The sequence below is a fragment of the Saimiri boliviensis genome, chromosome 4 (assembly GCF_048565385.1).
Source record: "Saimiri boliviensis isolate mSaiBol1 chromosome 4, mSaiBol1.pri, whole genome shotgun sequence".
Taxonomy (NCBI): Eukaryota; Metazoa; Chordata; class Mammalia; order Primates; family Cebidae; genus Saimiri; species Saimiri boliviensis.
This window is the reverse complement of record NC_133452.1, coordinates 16,002,637-16,025,823: the sequence shown is the minus strand read 5'-3', so window position 1 is coordinate 16,025,823 and position 23,187 is coordinate 16,002,637. Positions and strand designations below refer to the sequence as shown.

The 23,187-nt window shown below is 37.6% G+C and overlaps 1 protein-coding gene across 6 annotated transcripts in view; it reads right to left on the bottom strand.

Moving 5' to 3' along the window:
- Nucleotides 1–23,187, bottom strand: part of IPCEF1 (interaction protein for cytohesin exchange factors 1) — a 202,049-nt gene that overhangs the window by 11,859 nt on the left and 167,003 nt on the right. For all 6 annotated transcript variants that reach the window (XR_012517151.1, XM_074397235.1, XM_074397233.1 and 3 more), the window contains one exon: nucleotides 1,885–2,078. Coding sequence is in view for 5 of the 6 variants with exons in the window: in XM_074397235.1 (XP_074253336.1) it covers nucleotides 1,885–2,078 (194 nt within the window). In the remaining variant the exon portion in view is untranslated. The remainder of the gene's footprint in view (nucleotides 1–1,884; nucleotides 2,079–23,187) is intronic.

The following is a 23,187-nucleotide window of genomic DNA, read 5'->3' as shown; positions in this document are numbered from 1 at the left end:
ACACTTTGAAATAATAAATGCTAATTGTTTGAAGTTGCTAAGCTTTGGGATAACTTGTTACTTAGCACTGGATAATCGATAAACTGGTAGAAAAGCCATGGCTGCTGACTTCACCACTGACATAGTCATAGTGCACAGAGTGCATGAGGTCACAGAGACTCATAGGGAACAATAACAGGTAACATGAATTGTTTTCACAAACTTGGGCCCCCAGCGGCCAGGTGAGGGCATGGTGCCGAAAAGATCTAGAATCCTGAGTCTGCTGCTCTATGGAAGGCCTGAGGCCTTCTCCTAGTAATGACTTCTAGTAATCTTTCTCCTAGTAATGACTCAGACCTCTCCTCGGCCTCTACTTCCTGCTTCTCCCAACACGGACTACAACTATTACCCACTGACAGACATTCCACGTCCTTCTATGTCCTTCCCTTGGCATTCATTTCTTCCTGACTCACTGGCTTTGTGACATTGTTCTTAATGCCCCCAGTAAGCCACTTTCCCACTCTGGGCCACCAAAGCACCCTGAGCACATCTCAATCATAGTATTTTTGCACTTCATTTTAATCACGTATTCGTTTTCCTCTGTTTCCACCCCCAGCATTCGTTTTCCTCTGTTTCTATCCCCAGTAGAGTCTATTCAATGGTCCCAGTCACCTAGAACAGTAGCTGGTACACAGTAAGAGTCAGGAAATACGTGCTCAATGAAAAATTTACCCACTTATATCAGCTATCACAGACAAAGAAGGCAGCAAAATCCCAACACACACTAACATACTACATTGAATAATCAAACATATTAATTAGCTTTGTACATACTGTGAAATGATGGCCAGTGATATCTTTTATTATCATTAAAATTTTTAATATTAAATAGGATGACTTTCTCTGCATTTGTATTTTCGCTATATAATTAAAATTCACTTTTCCTCTTCCATTTGACCCTCATTTTTGCAGTTTTTTAGGGCATTTAGACGTTCTACTGACTAACTGGGACGTCTGACTAACAGCCACTCAGCCTGCCTTTGCAGCCTTGTCCTTTCAATGGCTGACATTTCTTCCTGGAAAATGACTCAATTTCTTAGTGCCAATGGCAATATACAAAACAAAATTCACTTGCAGAATCTATCAAAGCTTTTCAGATAAATTTTCTGCTAAATCAGGACTATTTTACAAAATATCCTGGCCTCCACCTGTTCATGGTATAATCTAAATGTGAAAGCAGGACACTTTTGTTATGAAGAACCATTTTGGCTCAGGAAGGCCCTGAAAATAGCTTCAGTGCTTCCTGTACACTGTCCCTTATTCTCATTGTGAAAACATCTGCTGGTCTATTACCACAAAGTGTGTACTTCCCACCATGGGGCTCTCACGGTGCTTCCTGGCTAGAGCCCCCACAGCTGACAGTCACTAAGTCTCTGCTGTAGCTGAAATCAAGACATTTTCTTCTGTTTGTAGTCCAGAAGAATGGCACCCTTGCATAATCACGTGAAAACTGGGAGATGTTATTTATATGACTGTTTCTTCTCACCAGTGGATGATCTCTGTCTCTCATCAACATTTATTGAAGCAGGTACTATGCTAGGTATAAGGGTTACAAAAACAAATTATGCATGGTTCTTGCTGTCTAGATTAAAATTTAAAATTTTATATCAGAGTGAATGCAAAAATCAAGGCCTATTGTGAAAAACTGCCTTGGGTGCTACTGTGTGCACGTCCTAGTGCTTTAAGACTGTCAAGGTCATCACACCCTATGAAGATTATATCTACTTTCACAGCCCTTCCCTGCACCCACACAAACATGCTGTGATTAGCAAGAATCTCTCTGCAGAACCAGCCATTTCTTGTCCCACATCCGTACAGTTCATCCACGATTTGAAATTTTGTTACCTTTAATGTGCTATTCAACGTTCGGATTTTGTGGAGTTTCTCGTTGATGGATGGATTTTTACACCGCTTAACAAAGGATTTTCTCAACTCCTTTTTAGTGGAAGGTCGTCGGTCCCCAAGAGGAGAGAGACTAGCTTGCTCTAATGATTTGTACAGCTTCTCCATTTCATCATCTTCAGACACTTTTGTCTCTTCTATTTGAAAAAAAAAAGAAAAAAGAAAGCAATAACAATAAACCCAGTGAAAAATCAAGGAGAAAACATTCAATACTGTGGTCCTAAAGCACAGCCCTGCGGGCACCTTCATCTCAGACTTCTTTCCAGAACTGAAAGACAATAAATGTTTGCTGTCTAAGCCATCTAGTTTTCAATATTTTGTTACTGCTGCGCCATGTGCCTTCTGAAGGCACCAGGGAAGGAGTTATTTCTCTCTTCTGGCTTCAAGTGGTTCTTTGGTTTGTGGCAGCATAGCTACGATATTCACGTGGGATGCTCCCTGTGTGCATGTCTCTGTGTCCAAACTTCCCTGTTTATGAGGATATCAGTCATATTGGATTAGGAACCTACCCTACTGCCCTCTTCTTTTTTTTTTTTTTTTTTTTTTTTTTTTTTTTTTTTTTTGAGATGGAGTTTTGCTCTTGTTGCCTAGGCTGGAGTGCAATGGCACCATCTTGGCTCACTGCAATCTCTGCCTGCCAGATTCAAGCAATTCTCCTGCCTCAGCCTCCCGAGTAGCTGGGATTACAGGGATGCACCACCACGCCCAGATAATTTTGTATTTTTAGTAGAGACAGGGTCTCTCCATGTTGATCAGGCTGGTCTCGAACTCCCGACCTCAGGTGATCCACCTGCCTCACCCTCCCAAAGTGCTGGGATTACAGGCATCAGCCACCATGCCCAGCCTGCCCTCATTTTAACATGTTAAATCTGCAACAAATCCATTTCCCAATAAGATCACATTCTGAGGTATGAGGGGTTAGGACTTCAACATATAAATTTTATTCTTTTTTTTTTTTTTTTTTAGATAGAGTGCAACAATCCCTGCTCACTACAACCTCCATCTCCAAGGTTCAAGTGATTCTCCTGTCTCAGCCTCCCAAGTAGCTGGGATTACAGGCACCTGCTACCATGCTTGGATCATTTTTGTATTTCTAGTAGAGACAGAGTTTCACCATGTTTCCCAGACTGGTATCGAGCTGAGGTAATCCTCCCATCTCAGCCTCCCAAGATTACTGGGATTACAGGCATGAGCCACCACACCAGCCCAACATATGAATTTTAGAGGGACACAATTCAACCCATACATAGCCCACCCTCCAACCTTCCAAATTCATGTTTTTCTCACATGCAATGCATCCACCTCATCCCAACAACTTGAAAAGTCTTAACCCATCCTACCATCAACTCTAAGACCAAAAGTTCATCCAAATATCGTCCAGGCCAGGTGTGGTGGCTCACGCCTGTAATCCCAACACTTTCGGAGGCTGAGGTGGGCAGATCGCCTGAGATCAGGAGTTCATGACCACCCTTGGCAATATAGTAAAACCCCATGTCTACTAAAATACAAAACATTAGCCAGGCATGGTGGCACATGCCTGTAATCCCAGCTACTTGGGAGGCTAAGGCAGGAGAATTGATTGAACCTGAAGGTGGAGATTGCAGTGAGCTGAGATCACACCACTGCAATCCAGCTTGAGCTACAGAGTGAAACTCCATCTCAAAAAACAAAATCAAAAAAACAAATTATCATCTAAACCAGGTATTGGTGCAACTCAGTGGGGGAGTAATTCATCCTGAGGCAAAAGAATCATCTCCATCTTTAAACCCAGACCAATATCAGCTCTAAAATACAATGGTGGGACAAGTAAACCCTAGCAAAGTACCCCCATGCTAAGTTTAATTACTACTGCCCTAGATGATTTCTTAGTGTCCTTCCCAGAACTACCCTTTGAGAGAGGAAACCTGTCTGTGGTCTGTGGTTTTGAGTAGAAAGTGATCTTCCTCATCTTGCCACACAGACTCCATCTCCCTTCCTAGCCGCACTTTGCCAGCCTCAGCCCACGTGACTGCAGTGAAGCGACTCCACCACAGGACCTACTGGGGACCACACAGACTAGACGAGGCCAGTGGCAGTTCCACCATCTGGCCACAGTCATTGATTCAGAGATGAACAAGTGTCTCCGGTCAGGCCATCCGGGCCCAGGAAGACTCAGTTCCAAGACTTTAGTTTGGATATCAGATAAGTAATCTCTCTTTTTCTTAAACTGAATGTTGAGATAATGTGAGCTGGATGCTTCCAGGAAGTATCCCCAGAATAATGATACTGGAGGCAACCCATTCTGAGACACAGACCTTGATGATGCCATCGGAGCCCTCTTGGCCTATGGGAGCTAATATGTTACCCATATTAAGCTACCCTGGGTTCGGTTTTCAATCACAGGCACCTGGATGGGCCTCAAATGATACAGAGGTTACTCAAAGAAAATCTTCATCTCTTGATGTTGCTTTAATTTCTAAGAATGTTAGTCTGTTATTCCTTTATTCCCTGAAAATAAGCTTGGGAAAGAAACACAATGAGATTTCTCTTTCCGCTACATACTCATTAATGTTTATATGTTTCACTTCCTGTCCAAAGAACCAGCTTGAAGGAGGACTCTATAGAAAGTATGGCATTAGAGGAACTAGAAAAACAGCCTCTCCACAGGGTGGAGAAAAGCATTTAATGGGAACCTAGGAGCATCAAAACCAAGCAAACTTCACATATCTTAGCGTCTACTCCTCTACCATTAGAAATATTTAAGCAAGAATCAGTTTCCCCTTGTCTATCCCAGAAAGTCACCGATATCCTTTCATAAAATGGAAAGCAAAGATGATGCACTAACTTCACAACTGACTTAAAGTGTTCGCCACCACAATCTCTTTTTTCTCTACCAAATCGTCTCACAAAAAAGGGAAGAAAATATCCAAAACTGCATCTGAAGACAATTAGACTTTTGGCTCAGGCCATGTGCAGACATCAGAAGTGGGCTTTTGTCAATAAGCACATGAAAAGATGCTCAATATCATCAGTCATGAGGGAAATGCAAGCCAAAACCACAATGAGATGTCCCTTCACACCTATCAGGTTGGCTACAATTAAAAAGACAGACAGTAGAAAGTGTGGGTGAGGATGTGGATAAATTGGAATCCTCATACATTGCTAGTGGGAATGTAAAACAGAGCTGCTACTTTTATTTTATTTTATTATTCGTTTTTTAAAGACAGGGTCTTGGTCTGTCACCTGAGCTGGAGTGCAGTGGCATGATTATAGCTCATTGCAGCCTTGAACCCCTGGACTCACTAAATTCTCTGGCCTCAGCCTCCTAAGTAGCTGTGACTACGGGTGCACGCCACTATAATCAGCTCATTGGAGTTGTCACTTTAGAAAACAGATTGTCCATTTCTCAAAATGCTAAACATGGAGTTTAGCTTGTGCCCCAGCAATTCCACTTCTACATAAATCCCCAAGAAAATTGAAAACATATCTTCACACAAAAATTGTACATGAATGCTCTCAGCAGCACTGTTCCTAACAGACTAAAAGTGGGAAGAGCCTAAATGTTCATCAGCTGATGAAAAGATCAACAAAATGTGGCATTTGCATGCAACAGATTATTCAATAATTAAAAGAAATAAAGTACTCAATTATCTACAATACCATAACATGGGTGAACCTTGAAAACATTTTGCTAAGTAAAAGAAGCCAGTCACAAACAACCACATATTGCATGACTCCATTTATATAAAATGTCCAGATCAGACAAACCCACAGAGACAGAAACTAGAATAATAATTGCCTGGGGTCTGGGAGAGGATAAGCAGGAATGAAGAATGGCAGCTAATGCGTAGGGATTTCTTTTCATGATGCTGAAATGTTCCAAAATTGGATTGCGAGGACAGTTACACAACTCCGAATATACTAAAATCCACTGAACTGTACCCTTTTATGTGTGAATTTTATAGTCTGTGAAATACACCTCAATAAAGTTGTAAAAAAGGAGTCATTTATGAGATTGTCATGAGAACTGATGCTACACAGCAGAGATACTAAGCATGGCCACAGTCCCGGGGTTAAGCTGGAGATGCTGGAAAGTCTTAAGGAAGTTAAGTGGAAAGAAATCTGACTTCCAAAGGGGACATTAGGATTGAGGACTTGGAGTTTTCAGTTTTCAGACACACAGTAATTTTACGTGTCCCTTTTTTTTTTTTTTCTTAAATACAGTTAGTCAGGTAGAATTCTACTTAGATTAAGGCATAAACACATAGCTTTCAATACCACAGTACTTTTGAATCAAGGAATATATATTTAACAAACATCAATGAGCAAACAAGAGTATGACAAAGATAAATAGAATGGTTTTTTTTACATTTCTGTGTGTTCACCAAGTAGCTAATTGTGGTACCAAAGACTATGATAGAAAACAGCTTACCAATTGAGCCACTAAAAGAAACAAATATTTTTCACTAACACATTTCATTTGTAATTATGTCAGAGTAACAATTATTATATTAAAATCACATATTTAAAATCAATAGATATTAAATCAGTAAAGTTAAAAATAACTTTAGAATCTTGGGATAACATGGAATAGAATATGTTCCCTACATGAAAAATAAATGGAACTTCCTTTTGGATAGCTTTATTATTTAATATATTTATATGAAGATAGATGATATTTATGTTAAAAATATCAAAAGGTATCTTCCTCCCCCTCCTCCATTTCTTTTTCTAACTTAAACTTTGGGGTGGGCAGCTGTGTACATGTATATAGAACTTGATCTTCCAATAAATATTTAAACTTTAAAATTAACAAACAAATAAAGTGAACCTTTGGGGGTAACCAGACATGAAAACAGAATTCATCTAAAATTCACATATTAAGGTCAAAAAACAAAAGAACATCTTCTATTTAAATTCATCCAAAAATTAGATAATGGCAAGAAGTATGTATGTTCAGACAAGATTAAAGCTGTTCAGGAAACAAGGAAAAAAATGAAAGGCAAATTATCACTCAGCTTCCTGCCTCTCAGGCATCCCTCTCTCCTCAGAGAAAGCCTGGAACTGAAAGACTGTGTGTCTGACCTCTAATAACCTGATTCCAGAATCACCCATAAGCATAAAACAGTGAAAGAATAAATGCTGACGTTAGAAGACAAGAAAATACCTTTACTGGCTTTTTTGTGTGTCATAATCTAAGGGGTCTACAACGTATCACTAAATACTCAGGGGATGCACCTGTGCCCCAGTTCTATGACCCAATCAGGGGCATTATATTGTTTTTATTGTTGCTGATGGATGGTGCTTAGGTCTTCGCAGGGCCATATAATGAACATCCCATAATAATGGAGGCAGGTGATAAGTAGGATCATAGGACAAAAAAGGACCCCAAAGTTACAAGCGTAAGACAAAACACAGCTTCTACCTGACCCCAAAGCAAATGGGAGGGTCCTTCTCAACTGCCATACTAAGACTACTATAGGCTTATCAAATCTTTCTAGCTACCCTTGTAACCCCAAGAGGGTTTTGAGTAAAGTAGTGTTTTTTAAATCTCCCTTTTGCTTTTTATGTAAATATTTTTCTAAATTAGAATTTCATAGTAGAAAACACTACATTATTTCTCTTATTTTACCAGATCATATAGAGCAAGGAAAAAAGATTGGCAGAAAAGACCACTTGTCTTTTTCCCATTGGAAACAAGAGCCAAATTAATTATTTCCACCCCCCTTATCTTCTGAAGCAAAATAAATGAATTTTGTCTGACAGCCAAGTGTTTCCAATGCGATTTTTATCCTTCCTCTCTAGTGTATATTTTAGTCTTCCTACATAAAACAGCAGGACTTTGATTCTGCCACATAAGGCACTTTAAAGTCTATCTTATCTCACCTCACAAGGGTTTTGTCAAGGAAGATGAAAACTATTTTTATTTTATGGATGAGAAAAATAAGGATTCCGGAAAAACAGTAAGTGATCTTTTCAAAATGCAAATTAGTGACAGAGTTAAGAATAAAAGTTCACTTCCACACTGTGTGCAACCATGCTCTTCTAGACCAGTCCTCCCAAACTTTAACAGGCAGTCATGTAGGAATCTTGTTAACATGTAGATTTCACTTGAGTTCATCAGGGATGGTGCTGAAATTGTACATTTTTAACAAGCTCCTACATGGTGCTGGCATTGCTGCTCCATGAACCATACTTTAAGTAGCAAGGCTAGTCTCTATGTTAGTAATTTTTCATGCAATGCTAACCTCCATTCATTGAAAGAGAAAGCAACCAGAGTTACAACTAGCACGTTGAGATTCGTCCATAAAGCAGCACTCTGTACCATATTTTAATTTAAAAAAAAAATGAAAGAAAATTTGGCTTGCTCAAAGGAGTATGTCCAAAATCCCTGCTTAAAAGTGCCAGTGCCCCATATGTTGAGTTGGTAGGAATTTGGGTTAATGTCGGTGACCCTTTACATTTGTTAGACTAGCTTAGAATGTCTCAAAGGGTCAGACTCCTAAACTTTCTCCAAATTTAGGTCAGCTATCTAACTAGTTAGACTCAAGAAAGGATATATATAGATACAGATATATATGAAATATGGATATGGATATATATGGAATATACATATATGGATGTATATATGGATAGATATGGATGTATATATGGATATATACGGAATTTATATACACATATATATTCTGAGCTAGTTTAACAACAAAAATATATGTACATACATATTTTTAACAAGAAAAATATATGCATATATAGATATACATACATATATACATATATATATATATATATATATATATATATATATATATATATACACACACACACACACACACACACATATGTATATTTTTTAACAAGATCCTTCTTGGCGACATTAGCAAATGAGACAAAACAACATTTTAACCAACAGTTAGAAGTTCACTCCTTTCCAAGATCATGCCAAGTGAGTGCGCTGCTCCCTTCTCCTCCTCCTCCATACCCCAGCCTATTGTCTGCTCTGACAGCACGGGCATGCCCCAGTAGGCTCAGAATTTGGCTGTCGAGAACACTGTATGCAGATTACCTCTTTAAATGCTGTATTTTCAACTTTGCCTCCCCCACTATCTTATTTTTGGTCTTTCCTTGTGCTTTCTAGAATGTGACTGTTTATTTAGAATCTAAACGCTGGATTCAGAAGACAGGAGGGGAATACATACGCCATATTTCATATCAGAATTTGAACGGAAATTTGTTTCAGATTAGAAAAGTCTAAATGATGTCCCAAGGAAGATAATTTTAGGTCCTCAACATGCAACGCTTGGAAAAGTTTAGGTAGAAAGCAGCATTTCCTATTCATACACAATGTTCTAAGTGCCTGAGAAAGAGAAGTTATGGAAAGCACTTGTCGCCAAGAGAAGAAAAAACTATACACCCATTTGGGTATTTTGCATACCCTTTAAGGCTTTACAAATGTTACTTAATATAGCACCTGATGCCAAAAGATCAGAAAAATTTTATAGGCTTTCTCCAATTAGTAAGTTTGACAACTCTACAACTTAGCAAAAGATTTGAAATTATAATAATAGATTTAAATTATTTAACTAAGAAAAAAATCTGGGTAACTCATTTTAGCAGTGAGGACACTACTGACCAACAACATTCACGTAGTATAATTTGAGAGAGAAATCTCCAATTTTTGCTTATGTTGGGTAGAGACAGCTATCATACATTGAGTTTCTACTATGTGTGGCATGCACTGTGTTTTTTTTTTTTTTTTTTTTTTTTTTGAGATGGAGTCTCACTCTGTTGCCAGGCTGGAGTGCAGTGTCATGATCTCAGCTCACTGCAACCTCTGCCTGTGGGTTCAAGCAATTCTCCTGCCTCAGCCTCCCAAGTAGCTGGGACTTCAGGCATGCACCACCATGTCTAGCTAATTTTTGTATTTTTAGTAGAGATGGGTTTCACCATGTTGGCCAGGATGGTCTTGATCTCTTGACCTCGTGATCTGCCTGCTTCAGCCTCCCAAAGTGCTGGGATTGCAGGCATGACCCTCCATGCCTGGCCTTAATTCTTAGACCAACATTATTTCATCATCTTTTAACACTTCTATGAGAAAAGTATTATTAACCCTGATATAAAAGACAGGATATCAAGACATAGAAAGATTAAAACTCTTTCACCAAATTCACAAAGAGACAAACCTAGGTTCTTACTCCAAACCTCATTTTCTTAAGCACTATGCTGTAAATTCACATTGCTATACTATGCTATGTATATATATTTGATGCATTCTTTTGAATAAAACTCAATGAAGACTACATATGTCAAATCAGGCAATGTATAGTCGCTGAGATGGTAGTTAACTGAACTGGACAGACCAAGACTCAGATCCCTGCTTGAACTACTGCATTTTCAAAGGGAGCAATCCCCACACAGAGCCTCTGCTTCTGAGGTGCCCAGGTTTTGTACCTCAAATTCTGTCCCCACAAAGCCTCAGAGCACCAGACCTGAGATAAGAAAATTGATAGGCCAGCCAGCAATCTAGGACACAACCACAAAATGAGATTACCTGCTTGGGGATTTGAACTGGACACTTGAGAATCATGAAGCAGTTGAATCAAAAGCAGAAGGTAATAATCATAAATACATGTGTACAAGACTGCAGCCATCTATTAAACAGAAGTATGAGTGCTTAGAAGATAAGAATGCCAAGTTGGGAAAACACTCTAGTTGGGAAAGGTGAGGTGATTTTAAAACATGGAGATACGTAACAACCCTGCACATCCTGCATGTGTATCCCCAAACTTAAAATTAAATTAAATTATTTTAAAATGATGGCACATAAAAGAAATTCCATGAGAAACTAAACAGATTAAGAGAGACAGAGAACACCCAGGTATGAAGCTAGTGTTTTTACTAGTGCTCTCATAAATCAAAGACAAGAGTAGTTTTACTTTGACTTCCTTCATTTTCCTCTATTGGTTTTACCCTCTCTGCCAGAGTCATGTTCCCATCTTCCCTCATGTGTTCAATGTTTCTGTTAAGACAGCTCAACACTCTTCTACTGTATTACTGCTTTTATTGATAAGAACAAATCTAGCCTAGTGGGTGATCTTTAAAGGTTGTTTTGTTGTTATTATTTAACCTTGTGACAATCATTTTCTGAAATAAACTTAAGTTGACTCCATTGCTCAATCTGATTAGGTAGCTTTATATTCTTTAAAAAAAATTCATTTTTTTCACATAAAATTTTTATTCTTGTTTTTGCTTTATAGGGCTCAGAATGTAAAAAATAATGTTTTATGGGGTTGCAATTTTCTGTTGAGAATGTTATTGAGTATTTTTGCTGTTAAATAGCCATGTCCTTGTTCTTCTAATTTGTTTTTAAGTTTTTTTTTTTAATAGACTTTAGGTTCTGAGGTACATGTGCAGATCACGCAGGATTGTTGCATAGGTACATACATGGCAAGGTGGTTTGCTGCCTCCGTTCCCCTGTCACCTATATCTAGCATTTCTCCCCATATTATCCCTCCGCAACCTCCTCACCCCCCACTGTCCTTCCTTTAGTCCCCCTTAACAGACTCCAGTGTGTGATGCTCCCCTCCTTGTGTCCATATGTCCTCATTTGTTTTTACATTATTCTTCCAAATATATGAGCACCCAGGATTAGGTAAGATATTAAAAGTAGACACAAAATTACTACATCTGCTCACATGCTAAGAAAACAGAAAACATTGGCAGGTATATAAAGAAGATATTTGATCGTTTTTTCTTTTTAAAATACGTTTATGAGGTGCAGGTTGAATGAGAACAAAATGGTAGCAGTGGGAGGGAAGTGGGAAAATCACCTAAACTCTAGGTTATGAATCCAATGTGTCATAGATAAATATGTCAGCTGTGGCCCCTTAACCTGCTGGATTCATCAACCATGTGGATTCATGATGGGGACAAGCAAATACAAAAGGTGGAAATTAAAATTTTAAAAAAAGGATAGGAATGAGGCTAGGAGACACTTCAGGCCAAGAACAGAGAGGCAAGAAAAAGGGAGAAGTCATTTATCTCAATTTCAATAGACACAATATGAAGGTTGGAACAGATACATGCCGTTATCTTTTTAATATGGAGCTCTCATTCCCTTATCGCTATACTTATTATCTACTGCAATCTAAGTACTTGCATAACATGACCTGAATAGGAAGATATACCATATTCATGGATAACGTGATGCTTTAAAGATAGTATTTCACCAAATTAATCTAAACATTTGAGAAAATTTTGACCAAAATGCACGAATGATATTCTAAATAAAACCTGAAATTAAATTCACAAGATTATCTGAAAGATAGTGCCAAGGAGAGCTGTGCTCTATAGAATACCAAAGAATACTAAAAAGGTAGATTCTAACTACTGTACTGACAAGGTGATTAAAAAAAAAAAAAAAAAAAAGATCAGGCCAGGCAGTGGCTTACACCTGTAATCCCAGCACTTTGTGAGGAGGCTGAGGCAGCAGATCACTTGAGGTCAGGAGTTTGAGACCAGCCTGGCCAACATGGTGAAACCACATCTCTACCAAAAATATAAAAATTAGCCAGGTGTGTTGGCATGCCTGTAGCTGCTCAGAAGGCTGAGGTGGGAGAATCACTTGAAGCCAGGAGGAGGAGGTTGCAGTGAATCGAGGCCATGCCACTGCACTCCAGCCTGGGTAACAAAATGAGGTCCTGTCTCAAAAAAAAAAGAGAGAGAGAGAGAGAGAAATTGTTTTGTGGTCAGAATATTTAAGCAAATTTCAAGCATACAATGTAGTATTTCTAACTCTAATCACTATGCCGTATATTGGATCCCCTGAGCTTATACATTTTATAGCTGAAAGCTGGTACAGCTGTTGTTTTATTTAAGAGAAAGTTTTCAGTATATTTCAACATTTGAAGAATTGCTTGGTCCAAGGGCAGTACACTTCAAATATTGAGATACACTGAAAACTTTCTCTTAAAAAAAATAGCTGTACCAACTATCTCAAAATTAATAGCACTGGTATATAAAGTGATACATATTAGAATGTTTACTGTAACATTCTGTAATAATAAAAAATTAGAAATCACCTACATTTCCATCTTTTGGAGAATAAATAAGAGTACTGTATTAGTATTAGTATAGTATTTGCACCACAGAAAGCAATGCAGTTATCAAAAATAACGAGCTAGAGATGCATGTACTGACAAGGAAGGTTTATGTGGAAAAATAAACAAGCTATGGATGGATATCTATCATATAATTCTATTTATGTTTTTTAAAAAAGACCGATGGTATATACGTGTGTGTTTATATGTATATATCTGCATTGATACATAGAAAAAAATACACTCCAAACTGTTAACAACCAGAATGCAAGATCCAGAACACAAAAACTGTAGGCATTTTGGTGCCTAGAACAGTGATTACCAAATAATAAAAGTACAGTATATTTTTTGAATGAATGAATAGTAATTTTAATGATGAAGATATGGTAGCATTGAGAAAGAGGTGGTAAAGGAAATGTTTCTTTTTTCTTGCTATCTTTCTAGATTGTTTGGGATTTTAACAAGTATGTTATAATACTTCTGTGATTAAAATATAAATAAAACTTAAATACAGATAAAAATAAGTTCTCGCCTTCCCCTTTAAAAGGAATCAGATAATGTTATAATGTGTCACAAGAAACAAACATAGTTCTTGGTAATAAAACAAAATTATTTGTAAAGTACTACCATGGCCAGCCTGTCTGCATATAGCCCTTTTTTCTAAAAAGTAAAAAATCTTCCTAAAGATTGGAGATTTCTGATCCTGCTACATGGCATGACTAGCTAGTCCTTCAGGTTAAAATCATATATTCATTGGTGATAAAGAGACATATTGAATATTGATGTCCCCTGAACCCCTTATCATGATATACTCAGCTGCATTTGAAAGCATTTTGAGAAAACAGAGCCTAACGAGCAGTCTCATGCCAATGGGTCCTTCCAAGGAAGGTCTTCTGTATCTCCAGGAAGCAGCTATAGATCTGGAGCTTAACGAATGCATAGGTGTCCAAACTTCCAAAGCACACTTCATTCCAACATTCCAAATATGAAGATATTCACATTGTACCTTTCGAATATTTTGAAAATATTTTTAATGGCTACTTTGTAATTTTTTTTTTTAAACAGAGTCTCACTATGTCACCAGGCTGGAGTGCAGTGGCTCAGTCTCAGCTCACTGCAACCTCCGCCTCCTGGGTTCAAGCAATTCTCCTGCCTCAGCCTCCCAAGTAGTTGGAACTACAGGCACGTGCCACCACACCCAGCTAATTTTTTGTATTTTTAGTAGAGATAGGATTTCACCATGTTAGCCAGGATGGTCTCAATCTCCTGACCTCGTGATCCACCTGCCTCAGTCTCCCAAAGTTACTTTGTAATTTTTAATGGCAAAACGTTAGGATTTTTATTGTGACTGTTCATAACTGCCACCACTAGCCCTCACACTTTATAAATCTGTTCAGTGTTACATTACATGGTTAAAGGTCTAGTTTGTACAGCTGATATAATACATAATACGTAAATAAATATGGTCATAAAATTGCTATAGATTTGGCTTTGATTTTAACACAAAATATGTCATATGCTTATTATAAATATTTAGTGTCAAGTTCTATATTATGATTACCTCAATTCCTCAACAGTCAACTTTTAATCCAGGGTTATCTAATCTTTTAGCTTCCCTGTGACACATTAGAAGAATTGTCTTGGGACACCCATAAAATACACTAACAATGGCTGATCAGCTAAAAAGAAAACAAATCACAAAAAATTCTCATGTTTTAAGAAAGCTTATGAATTTGTGTTGGGCCACATTCAAGGCTCTCCTGGGCTGCAGGAGAGTTTGTTTAATCCTGGCTTTTTGCTAAAAGCTAAAGCATTTGGCTAACTGATGCATTTCCTGACTTAGCTCCCAGAATAACAACCCTTTGGATTCCCCTTTTCCCTTAACAGGGGTTAAATTTTCCTTGTGTTCTTTGCAGTCTTTCAATATTGGGGCACCCCAGAGCTCAGACCAGACCTCGTCCTTCTCTGTACCCTCTCTCCATCGGTTATCTCAATTAGCCCTAATTCTTCAAATACAACTATATGCTAAAGGTTACCCTTTTATATTTTTGAGACAGAGTTTGCTCTTGTTGCCCAGGCTGGAGTGCAGTAGCTCAGTCTCAGCTCACTGCAACGTCTGCCTTCCAGATTCAGGTGATTCTCCTGCCTCAGCCTCCCGAGTAGTTGGCATTGCAGGGATGTGCCACCACGCCTGGCTAATTTTTTGTATGTTTGGTAGAGACAGGGTTTCTCCATGTTGGTCAGGCTGGTCTTGAACTCCCAACCTCAGGTGATCCACCCGCCTTGGCCTCCCAAAATGCAGGGATTAGCCATTTTAAATCTCCAAGCCCTCTGCTGAAGTCCAGACTCACCTATCCACACCTGCTTGACTTTGCCTGGATTTCTGTGAGGCATTTCAAATTCAACTTCAAGTTCTTGATTTATAGTTCCAAATGGTAGGTCTTTTCCATCTCATAATATGACAACTCTATTCTTTTAGTAATTCAGGCTGAAAGTCTTGAAATCATCCTTGACGTCTCTCTGTCTTTCTCTTTCAAACCTCATGTCAGCAAATTCCATTGTCTTACTTTAAAATACACACAGCATCTGACTGCTTTCCATCTCAACCTAGTGTTTGTTCCTAGCAAACCCATCACCTCCACCTGAACACATGCAGCAGCCACCTCACCGAGCATCCTGCCTTGGCAGTTCCCACTCATGTCTGTGCACGGTGCTAGAGCAGCTCTTTTCAAACTTCGGTGAGATGGCATCAACTCCTCCCCGCAGCCTCCCTGCAGAGGGAACCCTGTAGCTGCTTCCCCTTCCACTTTCAGTCAAACTCAGAGTGCACACCTGCCTACCATGGCCCGACATGATGGGATCCCTGACCACCTCTTGCACCTCTGCTCTTGGCCGCACACCCTCCACTCCACCTTCCTGCAGCTAGTCTTCAATCACCTCCAGCACTGTTCGACTGCACTTCGTGTGCTTTTTGCCTGGAAGACTCTTTCTCAAATATTAACTTGGCTCACCCTCTCCTCTCCATAGTTTTCTGCTCAAATATTGACTTATCAGAGAGTTTCCATGACCATCAATGGAAAAATCACACACCCATTCCATACCCCACCTCTGTCCAGTATCTCTCTAACCCCTTTGCCCTGCCTCTTACAAAAAAAAAAAAAAAAAAAAAAAAAAAGCATGGTATTTAACAACGACTAAATCTATCTCCTACCTCCTCCTCAGTGTTAGCTCTATGGGGGTGTTAATTTTGGCTTTTGTTTGCTTTTTGCTCAGCTCATGGCACTGTGCTTGGCATATGAAAGGCACTTGGCAAATATTGTTGAATGAATAAAGTTCCCACACCAAGATATCACAGTAGTATTTACACGCTTCTGTTTCTAGCCTTAGGTGGGTGACCAGTAGTTATTGAAAACCATGTAATATGATTGTTGAGGAAGATAAATTATCTTAGCTATATGTGACTTGGGTCACATCATATCTAACTCAACCCTGTTTCTTGCTGATTATTTATTCAGAATTATTTTTAGGTATTAAAGTAATTAGAATCTCAGGCTGCAGAGTCAAACAGAACTGAATTTTGGACACAACTTTCACACTTACTAGTTACATGACTGTTTTAAGCAATTTGCTTAACCAGTTTAAGCCCCAGTAAAACAGCGATATTTTTCTTCTTCCATAAAATAGAGATGATGAAACAGTACCTACTTCTAACTTGGTGGCAGTGCAGAAACACAGAAACCTTGATCTCTTGAGATCAAGCAACCACAAAAATGTCCATCATCACCATTTCTATGAGCATTGTACTTCAGGGCCTACCCAAAACAATAAAAATAAGTAGAAAATACAATGTCTGGAAAGAAAAAATGCAAAACAATTATCATTTGCAGAAATACGATCATATACATAAAAAAGTAGGATAAATTACCAGAATTAAAATGAGAATTTAGAAAATTTGATTCTTAAAAATGCATTTCAAAAACTAATTGCATTCATGTACACCAGCAATAGTTATAAAATGAAAAAGAGAAAAATCGATTTTAAAAATAGCATTTAAAAATATGAAATATATGGAACTAAATCTAATAAATATGTTCAAGACTTTTAATAGAAAATACAAATTGTGGGCCGGGTGCAGTGGCACACGCCTGTAATCCCAGCACTTTGGGAGGCTGAGGCAGGTGGATCACAAGGTCAAGAGATTGAGACCATCCTGGCCAACATGGTGAAACCCTGCCTCTACTAAAAACACAAAAACTAGCTGGGCGGGGTGGTGCGTGCCTATAGTCCCAGATACTCAGAAGGCTAAGGCAGGAGAGTCACTTGAACCCAGGAGGCAGAGATTGCAGTGAGCTGAGATTGCACCACTGCACTCCAGCCTAGTGACAGAGTGAGACTTCATCTCAAAAAAAAAAAAAAAAAAAAAAAAAAAAAAAAAAAGAGAGAGAGAGAGAAAATATAAATTGTTAAATTGTGTTATAAGATGTAAGAAAGACAAATAAATGGAGAAAGATAAAGAGACCAGTTTCACGTACTGGAAAATTTTAGGTTGGAACAATTTCTGTTTCCCCCAGGTTGAATCTAAAAATGTAATGCAATTAATGCCAAAGTTCCACAGGCTTTGTGTGTGTACATGCATGTTCATGTGTGTGTATGTGTGAGTAATTTCACTAGGTGATTCTAAAAGATATAGGGAGGTTAAAATGGCCAAGAGTATCCTAAACACCCCTAAAAAAAGAACAAAGTAGGAAAACATGTCTTACCAGATTTCAAGACTTATTTTGTAAAAGGAATGGTATGAGCCAGAGTAGAAAAAGCTGCCCACTGGAGAGATGAAAGTCCAAAAAGCACCAGCACTGGATTCACAAGCAAGACAGCACTGAGGGCTTACGTGGACAGTTGGGAGAAAAATGGTGTTTACAGAAATTATACTAGGAAAATTACATATGCATATGGAGTAAGATGATACTGTATCTTATTCACGGAACACATGAAAATAATTCCAAGTGGACTAAAGTTTATAAAATATGGAAGAATATCTTTAAGATACCAGTGTAGAGGGGAATTTCTTAATCAAGATAAAAAAGTGTTTAGCCATAGGGAAAGGATAGATGTTAACCCCATTAAAACTGAGTTCTATTCATTAAAAGATACTACTTTACAAGAAAAGTAAAGCAAAAAGGTAGAAAATATATTTTCAATAGTTAAACTGACAAAGAGTACCCAGAATGTATAAATTCCTACAAATCCATTGGAAAAACAAAACTACACCTGTAAAAGTATGGGTAAAAAAAGTGAAATAAACACTCATTGATGTGCTAATCCATGATCAAGATTACCACCTACCAGTTTTGCAAAGATTTAGAAACCCAACTTTACCAGTAAGGATGTGGGGCTCTGAAATATATCTGAAGAGATGTATTTTGGTGGAACCAATTTAGAAAGGAATTTGTCATCATCTAGTAAAGCTGAAGATAAGCATACACCATGGCCAGCAATTCCATTTCCAGGTATATACCCTTAGAGAAATGCAGGCATATGTGGACCAAAATACATATGTAAGAATTTTCGTTAAGAACATTTAAAGACAAGCCTTAGACTGAAGGAAAATCTTTGCCAAACACATAAATAAAGGACTTCATAATTACAGTGACTATAGCAAATAACAATGTAGTATACAGTTCAAGATAGCTAGAAGATTTTTAATGTTGTTACCACAAATAAATAATAAATGCTTCAAGTGATGGATATCGTATTACTCAGATTTGATCATTATACTACATATTCAAAATGTTAAAAATATTATACATATACACACACATACAAAGACTCAACAAAAAGAGAATAAAAAGCTAATAAAAAAATAGGCAAGAGATCTCAACAGATACCTCACCAAAGAAGGTATATATGAAAATTAATAAATTCTAAGAAGCCACTTTATATTAAAGAAAAGAAGGCATATAGATAGCCAAAAAAGCATATGAAAAGATGCTCTACATCATGAGTCACTAGGGAATTCTAAATTAAAACAATGAGATGCTACTACCCACTTACAGGGATGACGAAAATCCAAAACACAGACAACACCAAATGTTGGCAAGAATGTGAAGCAACAGGAACTCTCATTCAGTGCTGGTGGAAATGCAAAATGGTACAGCCACTTTGCAAGACAGTTTGGCATCTCTAAGAAAGTTAAACATACTCTTACCATACAATCTAGCAACTGTACTCATTGATATTTACCCAAAAGAATTGAAAACTTGCATCCATTAATAATCTGCACACACGTTTATTACAGGAGGGTTATTCATAATTTTAAAAACTAGAAAGCAACATGGATGCCTTTCAATAGGTAAATGGATAACAAACTGTGATGCATCTATTCAATGGAACATTATTCAATGATTTAAAACTGACCTATCAAGCCACAAAACACTTAGAAGAAGCTTAAATTCATATTACCAAATGACAGAAGCCAATCTGGAAAGGGCACATACCATATGATTGCAACTATGTGACACTCTGGAAAGGCCAAACTAAAGAGGTAGCAAAAAAGATTAGTGGTTGTCAGGTCCTTGGGGAAAGGGTAGAAGGATGAATAAATAGAGCACAGGGGATATTTATTATGGCAGTGAACCTAGTCTGTGTGACACCATAATAGTGGATACATGATATTATACATTTGTCAAAACCCATAGAACTGTACAACATAAACAGTGAACCCTAATGTAAACCATAGACTTTAGTTAATAAAAAAGAATGAATATTTATTGCCAGTTGTAACAAATGAACCATATTAATACAAGGTGTTAATAATAGAGGAAATGGTGTAGGGAATGGAGGGATATCTGTATACTCTGTACTTTCTGCTCAATTTTTCTATAAATTGAAAACTGCTCTACAAAGTTAAACCTATCAATTTAAAAATAAGAATGTCAGGCCAGGTGCAGTGGCTCATGCCAGTAATCCCAGAACTTTGGGAGGCCAAGGTGGGCAGATCATGAGCTCAAGAGTTTGAGACCAGCCTGACCAATATGGTGAAACCCCATTTCTACTAAAAATACAAAAATCAGCCAGGCATGGTGGTGTGCACATGTAGCCACAGCTACTCAGGAGGCTGAGGCAGAAAAAATTGCTTGAACTCAGAAGGAAAACATTTCAGTGAGCTGAGATTGCACCACCTCACTCCAGCCTGGGTGACAAAGCAAGACTTCATCTCAAAAAAAAAAAAAAAAAAAAAATATATATATATATATATATATATATGAATGTCTGTAGCAGCATTTTACATAAGAGACCATGGCTGAAAAAAAAGTGTTCATCAATAGTAGATAAATTTATTGTGGTATAGTAAAACTACGGAGTACTATAAAGCAATGAAAATGAATGAATTCCAGCTAGACAGAGAGGATATTATAAAGAGTTTCTGCATTATGCCTGCGTTTCTCTAGGGGCATATCCCTGGAAACAGAATTGGTGGCCATGATGTATGCTTATCTTCAGCTTTACTAGATAATGACAAATTGCTTTCTAAATTGGTTCCACCAAAATACATCTCTTCAGCATGAGTCAGCACTCTCAGTGCCCCACACCCTCACAAGTAATTTGCAGGCTAATTTATGTTTCTTGGGCCAAATGGTGGCCACATGAACATTGTGTGTGTGTGCATGCATGTGTGTGTATTTATGGAGTATTTTAGATACATAGAGAGAGAGGGAACATTCTTGTATGTATATGATACTTTTCACTATAATTAACAATTTCCATGAAACAGAGGAAATGATAAAGTATATAAATAACAAGAGTCATGAAAAGAACTAGAAAACCAAGCATTTGGACTTAATTAGGCCAAAAAGCTTTAGCACAGCAAAAGAAACAATCATCAGAGTAAATAGGCAACCCACAGAGTGGGAGAAAATCTTCATTATCTGTACATCTGACAAAGGACCAATATCCAGAATCTATAAGGAATTCAAACAAATTAGCAAGAAAAAAAAAAAAAACAATCCTATCAAAAAGTGGGCTAAGAACATGAATAGACAATTCCCAAAAGAAGACATACGAATGGCCAACATGAAAAAAATGCTCAATTAGTGATAAAAACCACTAATTGTCAGGGAAATGCAAATCAAAACTACAGTGTGATACAACTTTATTCCTGCAATAATGTCCATAATCAAAAAATAATAGATGTTGGTGTAGATGTGGTGAACAAGGATCACTTTTACACTGCTGGTAGGAATGTAAACTAGTACAACCACTATGGAAAACAGTGTGGAGAGTCCTTAAAGAACTAAAAGCAGAACTACCATTTGATCCAGCAATCCCACTACTGGGTCTCTACCCAGAGGAAAAGGAGTCGTTATACAAAAAAAGATACTTGCACATGCATGTTTACAGCAGCTCAGTTCACAAATGCTAAAGTATGGAACCAGCCCAAATGCCCATCAATGGATGAGTAGATAAAGAAACTGTGATATATACATATATGCGCTCAATTAGTGATGAAATATATATATATATTTTATATATGTGATATAATATATATATATATATTTCATCACTAATTGAGCATTTTTTTCATGTTGGCCGTTTGTATGTCTTCTTTTGGGAATTGTCTATTCATGTTCTTATTTACAGTTTCTTCATATATATATATATATATATCACAGTTTCTTTATCCACTCATATATATATATATATATATATATATATATATATATACATATAGTCTCTCTATATATATATATGGTATATATATATATATATATATATATATATATATATATCATAGAATACTACTCAGCCATAAAAAGGAACAAAATAACGGCATTCACAGCAACCTTACATGGAATTGGAGGCCATTATTCGAAGTGAAGTAACTCTGGAATGGAAAACCATCGTATGTTCTCACTCGCTAAGTGGGAGCTAAGCTGTGAGGATGAAAAGGCATGATAAAATAGACTTTGGGGACTTGAGGGAAAGGATAAGATGGAGGTGAGGGATAAAAGACTACAAATTGGGTACAGTGTATACTGCTCAGGTGATAGGTGCACCAAAGTCTCAGAAATCACCACTGAAGAATTCATGCAAGTAACCAAACACCACCACCTGTTCTCCAAAAACCTATGGAAATAAAAAACTAAAAGTAAATAAAAATAAGCATCTATCTCCATATACTTTTACTCTCCTGCTAAGGAGTAAATAATAATATCAAAAAAAGAAAGAAAACCAAGAATTTAATCAACAACAAGTTACAAGAAAGAGAAGAAAAATTGAAGACCCCTCTGATAACTTTCCAACCCTCTATGCCACTAGACCACATGATAAGCAAAACAAACACTTCTGCCTTGGTGCCAGACTGGCAAAGGAGGATTGGCCTGTGACAGATCACTTTAGCTCGAAGCCACATTAATTTGAAAATGACCCCAGTATCAAATATGAAAATACTTCATATTTTTTCTTCCAATGCTGTTTTCCATACTCTATACAGACAAAAAGAACTCAAAAAATTGTTAGTATATTAAAAGGGATGTCTAATGCAACAATCTTGTTCTTCACATGTACCCCAAAATCTAAAATGCAAAAATAAATAAATAAATAAATAAAATGGATGTCCAACATGACAGACTTCAAAGACTTATTTTTGTCATGACAGATGCAGTTTTCATCTGTAATAAATGTGGTATTCTGAGCGGGAATTTGTGGCCGTGAACAGTGGTACACCTAGCATACTTAATGGCCAGAGCAGATCACTTTTTTTTTAAATAGGGAAATGACCTTATTAGAAAAGCAAAGCCTCAGTGTCTATTTTTAAAAACTCCATGTTTCAGTGTTTTACATCTAAAATCACGATGGCTCACGTAATTCCAGAACTTTGAGAGGCCGAGGCAGGTGGATCACCTAAAGTCAGGAGTTCGAGACCAGCCTGGTCAACATGGTAAAACCCCATCTCTACTAAAAATACAAAATTAGCTTGGCATAGTCGCACATGCCTGTAATCCCAGCTACTCAGAGGCTGAGGCAGGAGAATCACTTGAACTTAGGAGGCAGAGGTTGCCATGAGCCAAGATCGCGCATTCCACTGCAGTCTGAGCAACAAGAGAGAAACTCCATCTCAAATAAAATAAAATAAAATCCTCACCTCTAAACTTACTCCTTTCTGAGAGGA